The 12863-nt window shown below is 62.3% G+C and overlaps 1 protein-coding gene across 4 annotated transcripts in view; it reads left to right on the top strand.

Moving 5' to 3' along the window:
- The window catches only part of PACS2 (phosphofurin acidic cluster sorting protein 2), a 78912-nt gene extending 66327 nt beyond the window's left edge, over positions 1–12585 (top strand). For 2 of the 4 annotated variants that reach the window (XM_026447502.1, XM_026447501.1), the window contains exons 14-24: positions 92–196; positions 423–529; positions 974–1128; positions 1900–2010; positions 2427–2535; positions 7532–7574; positions 8707–8749; positions 9127–9262; positions 10197–10423; positions 10792–10905; positions 11905–12585. In XM_026447502.1, the coding sequence (XP_026303287.1) occupies positions 92–196; positions 423–529; positions 974–1128; positions 1900–2010; positions 2427–2535; positions 7532–7574; positions 8707–8749; positions 9127–9262; positions 10197–10423; positions 10792–10905; positions 11905–12023 (1269 nt within the window). In that variant the 3' untranslated portion in view covers positions 12024–12585. The other 2 variants (XR_003306766.1, XM_026447503.1) reach the window with 2 other exon arrangements.
- The last annotated feature ends 278 nt before the right edge of the window (positions 12586–12863 follow it).

The following is a 12863-nucleotide window of genomic DNA, read 5'->3' as shown; positions in this document are numbered from 1 at the left end:
CAGTGGGGATGGGCGCTGTGCCCAGGGCTGGGGCGGTGGGGATGGGCTCTGTGCTTCTCTTCTGGGTGTGGACAGGGCTCTGTGCCTCCAGATCCCCAGGAAGACTGTCTATGACCAGCTCAACCACATCCTCATCTCCGATGACCAGCTTCCCGAAAACATCATCCTCGTCAACACCTCGGACTGGCAGGGGCAGGTAGAGAGGTGCAGTCTCGTGGAGTGGAGGGTCAGGGTGTAGGACAGAGGAGAGTGGGCTCCTGAACCTGCCCCCACCCTGGCACCCCCAGGTGCTGGAGCTGCTGGCTGTGGTTTGCCTGGACGTGCCTGGGGTCTCTGGAGCCCCTGAGAGCTTTGGTGAGGGTCGGGCGCTGGGGGTGGCCCGGGCGCTGTGCTGAAGTCAGCGTCTGCCTGTCCTCTGCCAGTTCCTCTCCGACGTCCTGCAGAGGCACACGCTCCCCGTGGTGTGCACGTGCTCTCCCGCGGACGTCCAGGCAGCCTTCAGCACCATCGTCTCACGGATACAGAGATAGTGAGTTGGGCTCCACCCTGGACTCACCACCCAAGTACCCCTCGGGGTCCCTGCACCCCACCTCTACCCATTGCTCTGGGGCTCGGCGCGTCCTGCACCTGGGGCTGTGGCTGGTGTCCGCAGAGGCTGACCCATGGGCTCCTCGCAGCCTGGCCTGCCCTCAGTTGTGGGCGGGAGCAGCAGCCTGGCAGGTGTCCTGCCACACTGGAGGGGTGGCCACCTGGCCCGTCCTTGGAAGCCTGGGCCAAGGTCATGACTGTGTGGCCCCTCAGCCTGGGCACGTTCGGGCATGTGGGGGTCCTGGGTTTGGGCAGCTCCAGGGCAGTTGTGGCATGAGTGGCCACAGGCATGGAGCCCCCTGGGCTCACACTGGCATCCTTGGACGGAGGACGGCTCCCCTGAGGCGTCTGTCCCCTCTCCGTCCCACCTGCCTCTGGATTGCAGCTGCAACTGCAATTCCCAGCCCCCGACCCCCGTGAAGATCGCCGTGGCGGGAGCGCAGCATTACCTCAGCGCCATCCTGCGGCTCTTCGTGGAGCAGCTGTCCCACAAGACGCCCGACTGGCTCGGCTACATGCGCTTCCTGGTCATCCCGCTGGGTGAGCACCGCGCCGTCCACCTGGGCCTGGGCACAGACGCCACGGGCAGTGTGGCGTGGTGCGGTGTGGCGTGTGGGGGGTCCCTGCTTGCCGCACATTTGTTGTTGTTAAATGTTTGTTTGATACAGTAACACTTTATTAATTTTAATTATATGCAAGATAACTTGATTGCCCTAAAACAGCCATATTTGGGTCAAGATAAAGCGATTGCCCTCTGAAGGGGCCTGAGCTGGGTGTCCCCTCCGTCAGTCGCTGTGATAACTCAATACTAGTTTCGACTTCCAAAGTCAGAAGTGCAAAGCACGGCTGGTTATTAATCCTCTCAAATCGTCCAGGTCCTGTGTCGTCAAACTCTATTACTTCTTTAGGTTCAAACAACGTGTCTTTACCACAAAACAAACGCATCCAGCCTTAATCTGTTGAAAAGGCCCGGAGGCCCACAAGGTCTCTTTCTTGTGGCCCTCACAATGCCGACGTCACAGCCCTGAGCCAGCCGAGGCCTCTGCACGGTCATATGTGCCCTGCTGGGCCTTCCTCAGTGGCCCTCAGGGCTCTAGGACCTCAGCTCAGGGCTGGAACTCCTTCAGTGGGGCCACAGGCATCCACCAGGGAGGGGCGGTGGTGGCTTTCTCTTTCGGTGGCAGGAAAGTAGGCTTGTCTGGAAGGCAGCAGCACAGGCCCGGGGTCAGGTGGCCCAGCTTTTGGGCGGCGGTGGGAGCCTTGCAGCTTCGAGTCCCCCGTGGTGACATCAGCCCCACCCCTGGCATGCAGGCTCCCACCCCGTGGCCAGGTACCTAGGCTCCGTGGACTACCGCTACAACAACTTCTTCCAGGACCTGGCCTGGAGAGACCTGTTCAACAAGCTGGAGGCCCAGAGTGCGGGTGAGGCCGGGCGCGTCCACAGCCCACGCCACTGTGGGAGGAAGGGGCCCTGGTCTCCCCAGATGCCGTGCCCAGGAGGCCCTGGACCTGCTCAGGCTCCGCCTCAGGGAAGAGGCCATGGACAGGGCCCGCTGGGGCCTTGGCTAGGACGCCTCCTATTCCCCTGACCCTCGGAATGGTGGAAGCTGTGGGGCCTGTCTGGGAAGGGGCAGGCACAGCCCTTCAGGTCTTCCTGCATTTGCCCTGGTACCGCCTTGAGAGTAGAGGACCAGGGCCCCTCAGCCACAGCCAACGAGCCCTGCTGCACTTCGGGGTGTGGGAGGCCTGGGTAGGGCGGCACCGGGGAGGCCCGGCTCAGCCCCGCCTGGAGCCCCACCTGGCGCCAGCCTCATCCCCCACCACCTCCTCCCCTGCAGTACAGGACACGCTGGACATTGTGTCACGCATCACCCAGTACATCGCAGGGGCCAACTGTGCCCACCAGCTTCCCATCGCAGAGGCCATGCTGACCTACAAGCAGAAAAGGTAACGGTGGGCCCGGGTACCATGCCACAGGCTGTTGCCAGCCGCCAACCCTTCGCGGGCCTCCCCACCCGCTGCTGGGCTCGGCCTGGTAGGCTGAAAAACCCTGCACCAGGCTTAGACCAGAGCCTAGGTCAGCCGGACAGCCCCGGCCCTTCCTGACAGCAGGCGCTTCCCCCGACCCCAGATCTCTCATAGTAGGCGCTGTTTCCACACCTGTTTCTGTGCATGTTGAAACCCCGCGTGATGAGAAGTTGACAGGATGGACAGCTGTCATGGGGCTAGGGTGGCAGTGGCCCAGCTCCTCTAGTCTGGGCACCTGTTCCTTCCACAGACTGGGTTTCCCGGGCTGGGGAACCGAGGAGTCCCTGGGCCTCAGGCCCTGTGGGTGAGTGATCAGCTTGTGTCCTCACCTGCCCAGAGCAGGACAGTGCTCAGGAGCCCCGGGCCGAACGCCCTGCAGAGACCTGTGTGTCCCACCCGGTGCCTCCTCCCTGCACATCCGGCACCAGCCGTCCCACACCTTCCCTAGACTACGGGGGAGAGAGCTGAGTGCAAGGCGCAGAGCCAGCACTCACGGGCTCTCCCACACAGGAACCCCAGCGAGGCGGGAGCCACTGAGTGCCCTTGGCAGTCCCCGGAGGGCTCCTGAGGGCATCGTAACGTGTCTGTGTTTTCTCTTTTGGTGGCTTTCTGAAAAGGAAAAAGCATTTTCATTTTGACTTTACCCTAAGGTATGGCTCTCTGGGTCTGCCTCCCACCCTGTCTGTCCCCAGGCTGGTCTTTAGGGCTTGTTTAGCAGAGTCACCATCCGGGTCACCCTGCTGTCCTCTCTCGGGACTGGGAGTCAGGCCCTGAGGGCCGCCAGCTGCAGGCTGAGAGCCCGCGTGGGAGAGGGGAGGTGGCCCCAACCGGAGTCACTTTGCGCTGACGTGAACCCTTTTCCTCCATCCAGTCTCTCACCCTGAGTCAGGAAAGCAGCAGATGTGCCCTCCTGTCCCCGGGCCAGGCCCGTGTGCTGGGACTCCACCCCAGAGCCCTGAAGCCTGCAGGTCAGCCAGGCAGGCCTTGTCCCCACTCTGGTTTGGCCCTGGGTTTTGGTTTAAGAAGTGGCCAGGTTTAGCCCCTCCTCATTTTAAACCAGGAGCGAGTGGCTGATGTAGACACCAGGGCCACCTGGGCCAGGCTGTGCCCCAGGCCCTTCACGTTTGTTAACCTGGCAGCAGCCTAGCAGGGGCACTGGTGCACGCCCTACACATGGGGATGCTGAGGCAAGTAGATAAGGAGCAGGCCCGGTGACACGGCAGTCAGCGGCTGGGCCCTGGGCTGCCTGCACGCTGCAGAGCCTGGCTCCCAGGGCTCCCTTGAGCACCCAGGGCCAGCAGAGAGGGCTTTCCAGCATCTTGTGGCTTACCTGGAGATGAGGCCAAACTACTGAGACCTCCAAATGGGGGTAAAGAGCTTTTGTTCTGAGGCAGCTCCACCCCCTAAAACCTTTCATGTTTAGAGCCAAGTCTCAGGCACCCCCAGAGCTGCCCTTTCAGACAGAGCCATCCCTTTTCCTTGGCCAGGTGTGTCCTGCTGCAGGGTGGGGGACCCTGCTGGTCCTCCCATGGGGCTCGTCCTCTGCTCCGTGTCTTCTGCCCTGTGTGAGGTCATTTGTTGTCCTGGGAAACCCACCCCCACACCCCACCCCAGTGCAGGGTAGTTGGGTCCCTGGGGCCCCCTTGCTGGAAATACTGCAGGCCTAGGAGCTGCTCAAAGTGGACAGCCTGGGACCACCCACAGCTGCAGGGCTGGGCGCTAGGAAGACACAGGAAGGGGGCTGAGCATCCCACGTCTTGTCCTGCTAAACAAGCCTTTGCAGGTGAAAGACCAGCCATGGGGGCCTCTCCCCTGCTGACCCCCGGCGGCCTGCACCCTTGCCCCCTGGCTGTGGCACGAAGAGCCTGCAGCATGCTCTGGCTGCCCAGGCTGTGGATGCAGCTTCTTGTCCCTCCCAGGTCAGCTCTTCTGAGCAGCAAGCCAGGGCCTTAGGGGACCCTAACACCCACTCCCACCCTGCTCCTCCTGCCCCTGCCTCCGCGTTACAGGGGTGACGCTGGCTGCCTCCGCGTTACAGGGGTGACGCTGGCTGCCTCCGCGTTACAGGGGTGACGCTGGCTGCCTCCGTGTTACGGGGTGACACTGGCTACCTGGGGCCCTGGAAGGAACCCAGCGAAGGCCATGAGTGTCTTACCTGCTGTCTCTACTCAGAGGAGGGTCAGTTGGGAGGCTGACAGAGGGCAGGTGGCAGGCGGTGGCACAGCCCTTGTGGCAGGGGACCTGTGCAGGGTCCTCTCCAGCCAGGCTCCCCTGTGAGAGTCCCTTGTGAGATGACCCCTGCTGGCCTGCCCTCCTCTGCCCAGAATGGCACTCCTCCTATGAGGGCAGGCCAGGCCTGCAGGGTGGCCACAAGCCCCAGCCTGCCCGTGCAGCACACATGGGTGAAAAGGGCTGCTCAGGCATCCGGCAGCTTGCCCAGAGCCAGGCAGAGTGGCCCGAGGGGCATCTGCGCCCTCCGTGCCTGCGGGGCCTCCCCGCGCCGCGGTGCTGTGCTCCTCACGCTCCTGACCACTCTGCCTCCACAGACACGTGTGTGCCTCCAGGGTCAGGGTGAGGGTCTCAGTGTCCAGCTGGTGTCATCCCTGTCATATCGGCCCATGTCCAGGGCTGGGTGCTGTCTGCATGGCCCAGAGGTGCAGCTTGGCTTTGAAAGTTCCGGCAACATCCCTGTGTTGTGATGTCTCCTGCATTCGGCCCTCATGTGCCACGCACTGCCCCATGGGCCTCGGAGCAGAGCATGGATGGGAGGCCACCCTGCCATGGCTGGCTCGGTGGGGGGTCTGGCTCGGCAGAGGGCAGGTGGCCCCGGGAATTGGAGCCACCTGTGCCCTGGGGACCAGCAGCCACCACCTGCCTTCTGTGCCTTCGCGGGCCTGGGAGGACACAGATGTCACTGAGATTTCCAAACACTTGTCTGCTCAACGAGGATAGTGGGATGTCAAGGGCCACGTCCAGGCACTCCTGCCTGACAGCTGTGGACAGAGCCAGGGTGCTGGGGGGCCAGGAGGCCGCTCTGAGCCGTCCTGAGGCAGAGGCGGGCCCGAACACAGGATGTGCATCACTTGATGTTATTTGAACTGGACAAGAAGAGGGGAAAGTTTCTCTTTCAACTCTCTTTTCCTTAGAAATGGAACTAGGCCTGGGACATCTTTAATGGGATGGACGAAATCTGTAGGTGGTTTCATCCAGAGGCATTCGCCAGGCCTTCTGCAGAGGGTGGGCCAGGAGCTATCCAGGTTGGCGTCGGGGGAGGGTGGGTCTTGCCAGCCGCCGTCTCCTCACACTGGTGCTGCTGGGACCAGCCGCGGGGGCTGCCTCCTGGGAGTGTCCTCTGGACCGGCCCCCGGGCAGGGGCTGTTTTGCTCGTGGGCACGCTTGGTGTGGAGCACTGGGATCAAGTCTCTGCCCTGCAGGGCTCTTGGGGAGATAGTGCTGCTGGTCCTGGGAGCCGGTGCTCCAGGCAGACGGCCGGGCTGGGCCTGTGGCATCCTCCCCCGGGCCTCTTTCCTGCAAGGGATTCTCCCTCTGCTGACAAGAACCCAAGGGAGGGCCGGGGCCACTGGGTGAGCCCATGTCCTGCCCCTGGTGCAGGGCTGTCCCTGAGGGGCACCCTGCTGGCCTGGCCATTCTTGTCCTGCCCCCAGCGCTCCAGGGGCAACAGGTGCTCCTCTGCAATGTGTGTGCACAGTCTCCACCTGTAAGACAGCCACTTGCTGGCATCAGACTCTGCGGTTTGGGGAAACGAGACAGAAGAGACAGCTGGGAGAACTGCCCAGAGAGACGGCACCAGTTGCTGATGTGGTCTGGCTGAGGAAGCCGGGCGGGGAGGCACCCCTGTCCCTAAGTGCAGGCCACGGGGAGCCTTGAGGCCAGCGGAGAGAAGGAAAGAGGGGAGCCAGACCCATTCCACCACTCAGGATAGGCCCTGCCCTCTGGGTCTTTCCTGGGGCCCAGAAGGAGATGCCCCACCTTACCCTAGCTGCCAGCAGGGCTTCATGCTGTGCCGGCCCCTTGTCTTGTGGGAGAGCTTCCGGGGCCCAAGCCTAGGTTGCAGTGGCCACGGTCAGCAGGAGCCTGCGTGAAGCCGGACCACAGGACAGCCCTCCTTGAGCCGCACACATCGGAGGGGAAGACAGATGGGTCCTCTCAGCAGCCCTACAGCTCATTTCCTCACACCCTTGGCATCTTCGCGTGGACGGGCTGTGACCAGACCTCTAGAAGAGGCTGCTGTTATCTGCCAAATGTTGTATGGGGCCAAGTCCAGACAAAACCTCCACTGTCCACCGAGCACATCATCTCACGCGGGTCATGGCCTGGGGTGTGCTGGGCCTGCCTGCAGGCTGTGCTTGGGGTGTTCTGGTACAGTGGCCTCTCATGTGGGCACGGACATTACCCAGATGGTCTGGAGAAAACCTCTCCGCCCTGGCTTTGGTGCTGCTGATTACCAGAGAGGGCCCAGGCTCCTCCCAGGAGTCCCAGGGCACCAGTAGCTGCCCTTACCCAGCGGAGCAGGGGTACCCAGCTTGGTGGAGCAGCGGAAGTGTAGGCTGGACGGGGCTGAGCTGGCTGCGTGGGCGTTGGGCACCTAGGATGGCTGAGTGAATCCCTCCGTGGAGCTCTGCCTTCTGGCCTGTCCTGACCATGGGTGCACAGAGACCCCTTTCTCCTTCTCGCATGTCAGCATGTCAGAAGGGGCCCAAACTTTGGTCCTGGGGGCCAGGCCAGGGCTGGCAGTGGTTGGGGATGGGTGGGGCTGGGACACACTGGGCAGGGCCGACTGGGGCAGGGCCGTGGCCCTGGGGCTGTGCCAGGTTCTCAGGCCAAGAGGGAGCTGTGCCCAACAGGCGGGGCTGTGCCCTGAGGAGAGCTTAACTGTCTGTTTCCTTGCTCTTAGCCCTGACGAAGAGTCCTCCCAAAAGTTCATTCCCTTTGTCGGGGTGAGTACTGGCCAGCTTGATGTGACGGGAAACCACCTACCCGCCAACTTCTCTTTTATAGTCAGAACATTTGGGGATTGACTTCATATATTCCAGAATCTTCCCACAGATAGGAGCTGGGGATTTGCCTTGCCATCTGGCCTGTCTCAAAGCTGGTTTCCTTCCCTACCGGAGTTGGGCGTGGAGCCAGAGGTTGTTGGCTCTCCCCAGCTCTGCCTTGGGGGCTGATCCACGGAAGCAGAGACAGTTCGGTAGGGCAAGACCTCAGGAACACCCAGCGTCTCAGGAGAGGAGAGACCCTGCCCGGGCTGGAGAGGGCGCCTCTGTCCTCTGGGAACCCAAGCCCTGGGAGCTTCCCAATGTCCACTCTGGGTCTGCGGCCTGCGGTGTGTGGGTTTCAGTTCCTGCCCTGCCCAGGGTTAGGGCTGCTTCTGCCAGCCAGGCCATCTCCCTGCCAGCCCTGGGTCTCCACAGCCTGTTCCCTGCCCATCTTTTCCTCCTGTTGTGTGGCCTCCCTCCTACCAGGTGTCTGCCATGAGACAGACCCACAGGACCTGGCAGACGGCCCAGGCAGGGGAAGGGTCTCTGGGCTCAGTTTCCCCACTGGTGGAGCAGAGGCCTTTCCGTGCATCGTGCAGCAGCTGGGGCCGCGGAGGGCTCTGGGGTGATGGCTGGCCCTCTGGGAGGGTAGAGTTCATCTGGAACAGCGGCTGCCCAAAGAGCTTTCTCTGGTGACAAGAGGATGCCGTGCTCGGGCACACGGTCCTTCCCGTGCAACCAAGGTCCCACTGAGTCACTGGGATTCACGCTAGATCTACACAACCACCTGTGGCTCATGGCTGCCGTGCAGGGCCTGCCAGGCCCGGGGCCTATCCCCATTGGTCTGCCAGGGTCCCTCTCACCAGCATACTGGTCTTACTGGACACATGGTTTGCAGCTGCCCTGAGGGCCGCCTTTGGGAGAGAGCAGCCCCTCCTGCTGAGGCCACGCACCCTGAGCACTGTCTGTCCCCACGTGGCTGCTCCTGCATCATGGGAGTGGTGGCCATGGTCGGGAGGCAGGAGCCCCGCTAGAAGGCAGTGGGCTAGCTGAGCCCCACGGCTTTCACCAGCCAGTGCTTGTTGTTTTCTAGGTTGTGAAGGTTGGAATTGTGGAGCCATCCTCGGCCACATCAGGTAATACCATTCCACCCTGAGGCCTTGTGAGTGGCCCGTGGGTGGGCGGCAGGAGCACAGTCACTCTGGTCCTGCAGACCAGACCAACCCTTCAGGGCCTGAGAGCTGCCACGTTCCAGTCTTGCTGTGGTGCTTCTGCTCTGGGGGGGTTCATCCTCCGGGGGCTGCTGTCATGAAGCCCCACATCAAGGCTGGCAGGGCTGACTTCCAGAAACGGAGGAGAATCCGAGACCCTCCCGTCTCACACAGGCCGCTGGGGACTCCCACCCTGCCCACCCCTAGGGTCTGCCTGGCCTTCTGGCCACATCCTGCTCCGGAGGGCCTGGTGCCACCTGGCCACAGGTGGACTCAGCCTGCCCTATGACTCCTCCCCAAAGGCGACTCGGACGACGCAGCCCCCTCGGGCTCTGGCACGCTCTCCTCCACCCCGCCGTCCACATCTCCTGCGGCCAAGGAGGCCTCACCCACCCCGCCCTCCTCCCCGTCAGTGAGCGGAGGCCTGTCCTCCCCCAGGTAAAGGCGCCGCGCAGCTCAGCACGTTTCACTTCCCTGCCCCACCACGTGCTGCCTGATTCAGTCATCCTCCCCCACGTCACATCCACCTCCCAGGGCACCTGGCCTGTCAGCCACGCAGACAGAGGGGCTCTGCAGGACGGCCGGGGCCTCTCTGGCCACCTCCTACCACAGATCAGGGGTTGGGGGCAGGACCTCTAGGGGACAGAAAGTCCGCACAGTGGACAGACATGGCCGTTGTGCTGGGCTGTCTCAGCTCTGCACACACTGGGGCTTTTAAAAAACAAGCTGAGGGCAGAAGGCGCAGGAGACGCGGGTCTCTAGGCGGTCCTCACGGGGCAGGAGACGCGGGTCTCTAGGCGGTCCTCACGGGGCAGGAGACGCGGGTCTCTAGGCGGCCCTCATGGGGTCGGCTTTGACAGCTGTGCCGAGGCCCCGCCAGCCCGCATGGGTCTCTCTGAAGCAGACCTCACTCGAGTGGAACTAAGCCATAGAGGGTGTAGGTCCCAAGGCCAGGCATGGTGCTGGTGCTGCGTGCAGGGCTCACACCAGCAGACCCCGACCCCCTGCCTCTGTGTTTCCAGCCGCTGGCTCCTTCCAGGTTGCGCCTGAGGGAGCTGGGTCACATAGGCCCTCAAGACTCCAAGGGGCAGCCTGGAGAGTGGGTGGACAGGCCCCCCAGGCCAGGGCTCTCCTGCCGCCAGGCTCCCTGTCATCTACACAGGATAGCTCCCTGTGATTGATGCAGGACCCTTCTGGGGGTGACTGGGCATGTGAACAGCTCCACAGAGCATGCCCCAAGCACCCGGCCCTCCTCTGCTGGCAAGTCGGCACAGGTGCTGGCTGTCACCTCCTGGCCTGTCACAGGGACAGTGATGTCCCCATCACTAGGCCCAAGGATGCAGGTGTGAGCGCCTCCCTCTGCCTTTCCCAGCCAGGGTGTCGGCGCCGAGCTGATGGGGCTGCAGGTGGACTACTGGACAGCAGCACAGCCCGCGGACAGGAAGAGGGACGCCGAGAAGAAGGACCTGCCTGTCACCAAAAACACGCTCAAGTGCACTTTCCGGTCCCTCCAGGTCAGCAGGCTGCCCAGCAGCGGCGAGGCTGCGGCCACGCCCACCATGTCCATGACGGTGGTCACCAAGGAGAAGAACAAGAAGGGTGAGGTGGGACAGGCTATACGGCCACGGCGCAGCAGGGCGGCTCAGCGGGAGAGGGCGGCTCGCAGTCAACAGGGATGGCAGCCTCCCGGCTGGCCTCGGGCAGCCCACGTGCGCAGGCAGGGGCGGGTGGGGTGAGGGAGCCAGAACCCTGAAGGCAATGAGGGTCAGGCGCTTCTGACCAGGGCCTCAGGCAGAGGCCAGCTGGGCGGGCAGGAGAGCAGCTGTCCTCGGTCACCGTGGAAGGCAGGTTTACTAGGTGAGTGGGGCCGTGACCAGCTGAGCCCCCAGTGCCTCCCTGACACGTACCCCCAGCCCTGGCTCTGAAGGAACAGCAAGATGACAGCAGGGCCCCTTTTCTCCTTCCAGTGATGTTTCTGCCCAAGAAAGCGAAGGACAAGGATGTGGAGTCCAAGAGCCAGTGCATCGAGGGCATCAGCCGGCTCATCTGCACTGCCAGGCAGCAGCAGAACATGCTGCGGGGTGAGCGCCATGGGCCCCGGGGTCTGTAAAGAGGGACGTAGGCGAGAGCATAGCAGGGCTGCTTTGGAGTCCACCATAGGAGCTGCGGTGTCCTGCCGTGACACGCACATTCCATGAAGCCCTCAGTGAGGGTGACAACTTTCCAAATGCTGAGGAAGAATTTTTCAGCCCTTTTTGCTTTTTAAAAATAATGGCTTGTTTTTTTTTTTTTTTTTTTGAGACGGAGTTTTGCTCGTTGCCCAGCCTGGAGTGCAATGGTGCGATCTTGGCTCACTGCAATCTCCGCCTCCTAGGTTCAAGCAGTTCTCCTGCCTGAGCCTCCCAAGTAGCTGGGCTGGGAGTACAGGTGCATGCCACTGCGCCCGGCTAATTTTTTGTATTTTTAGTAGAGATGAGGTTTCACCGTGTTGGCCAGGCAGGTCTCGAACTCCTGACCTCAGGTGATCCGCCTGCCTCTGCCTCCCAAAGGCTTGAACCACCACACCCAGCCTAAAAATAATGACTTGTAATTTAAAAGTGTTTCAGAGTTACTCTGCAAGTAACTGTTTCAGAAACAGAGCTCTGGGAGGCTTTCCTCTTTTTGAGCACGAGTCAGATGACCTCCAGGTCAACATGGCCCTGTCTCCCCACAGGGGTCTCTGTTTTAAGGGGGCTCCCAGTGTCTTCTCCCCACCTGTGCAGGTGGAGATGGATGTGGACGAGCAGCGTCTGGCAGGAGGCGGTGGGGTCTGTTCCTCCCACCTGCAGGCAGCCCTGGGGGAAGTGCCGCCTCCTCACCCCCCAGGGCTCTGAGGTGTGCAAGGGCAGGGGCAGGAACGGCGTCCCTCAGGAGCCAGCGTGACCCTGGAGCCCCCGAGTCCCTGAGGAAAGTGTTGGTGCCCTCCAGCGTGGGGCTCCTTCTCATCCTGTACCCCTGGCTGCTACCCAGCCTGGTGGGCCAGGCAGGCAGGGGGACAGGGTGGGCAGGTGGGCAGGCGGTCAGGCAGCCCTCTCCCACAGTCCTCATCGACGGGGTGGAGTGCAGCGACGTCAAGTTTTTCCAGCTGGCCGCGCAGTGGTCCTCGCACGTGAAGCACTTCCCCATCTGCATCTTCGGACACTCCAAGGCCACCTTCTAGCCCCACCCACCGAGAGGCCCACCTCCCGCCCACGCTAGGAGGGGCCCAGCTGCATTTCTGTTAACATTTCAGTTTACTACAGAGACAGACCCTTAAAACACAAAGAGAAACAGTCTTAAGTATGAATGTGCTCACAACCTGGAAACTAACGGGGGAGCTCCTGCCGGGAGCCGAATAACTGCTCTGCTTATTAACCCCAGCGTTCGGCCCGGGGCTGGGAGGCCAGAAGGACGGTGCTGAGCTGCGGATGGCAGAAGGCGTGCTCTGGCCTCAGGAGCCACCCAGAGCCTCCGTGTCCTGTTCTTCCGGAAAGTCAGGACCCTGCTTCCTCAGGGAGCCCGGGGCAGGCGGAGCGCAGTGGCCTCAGGCCGAGGGGCCATGGGGCCGCTCAGTCCCGTTGGGGGTGTCCTGAGTTAAGCCTGGGGGGCCGTCCTGCCCGCCTGAGAGATGCCCCCAGCACCGCACACTCGTGGTTCCCAATAAACTCCTGCCTGCGGCGGAGGTTTTATAGCAGCAGATATTTTTAATGCTTTTAAATACATGTTCTAATGTAGCTGCCAAACATGTTGGTCTTCTGAAGTCCCCCTGGGGCTGGGCAGAGCCAGCAGAGCCTGCCCCCACTTCCTCAGCCCCTGCCTCACCCCACCTCACACGTTCCCCACTCTTAGGCTGTTCTTGAAACACCGTTTGAGTTTTCTGTGTGTAGTCCCTGTCCCAACCTTAGCAAGCACAGGGGCCTCCACAGCCCCAGGCGGCCCCTGAAAATGTTCCAGAGCCTGCTTGGTACAAGTGAGATGCTGCTGGTGTCGGCCTGAGGTGGGGGCCGCTTCCTCCCACTCT

The sequence above is a fragment of the Piliocolobus tephrosceles genome, chromosome 6 (assembly GCF_002776525.5).
Source record: "Piliocolobus tephrosceles isolate RC106 chromosome 6, ASM277652v3, whole genome shotgun sequence".
In the NCBI taxonomy this organism is placed as follows: domain Eukaryota; kingdom Metazoa; phylum Chordata; class Mammalia; order Primates; family Cercopithecidae; genus Piliocolobus; species Piliocolobus tephrosceles.
This window is presented reverse-complemented; position numbering and strand designations above follow the sequence as displayed.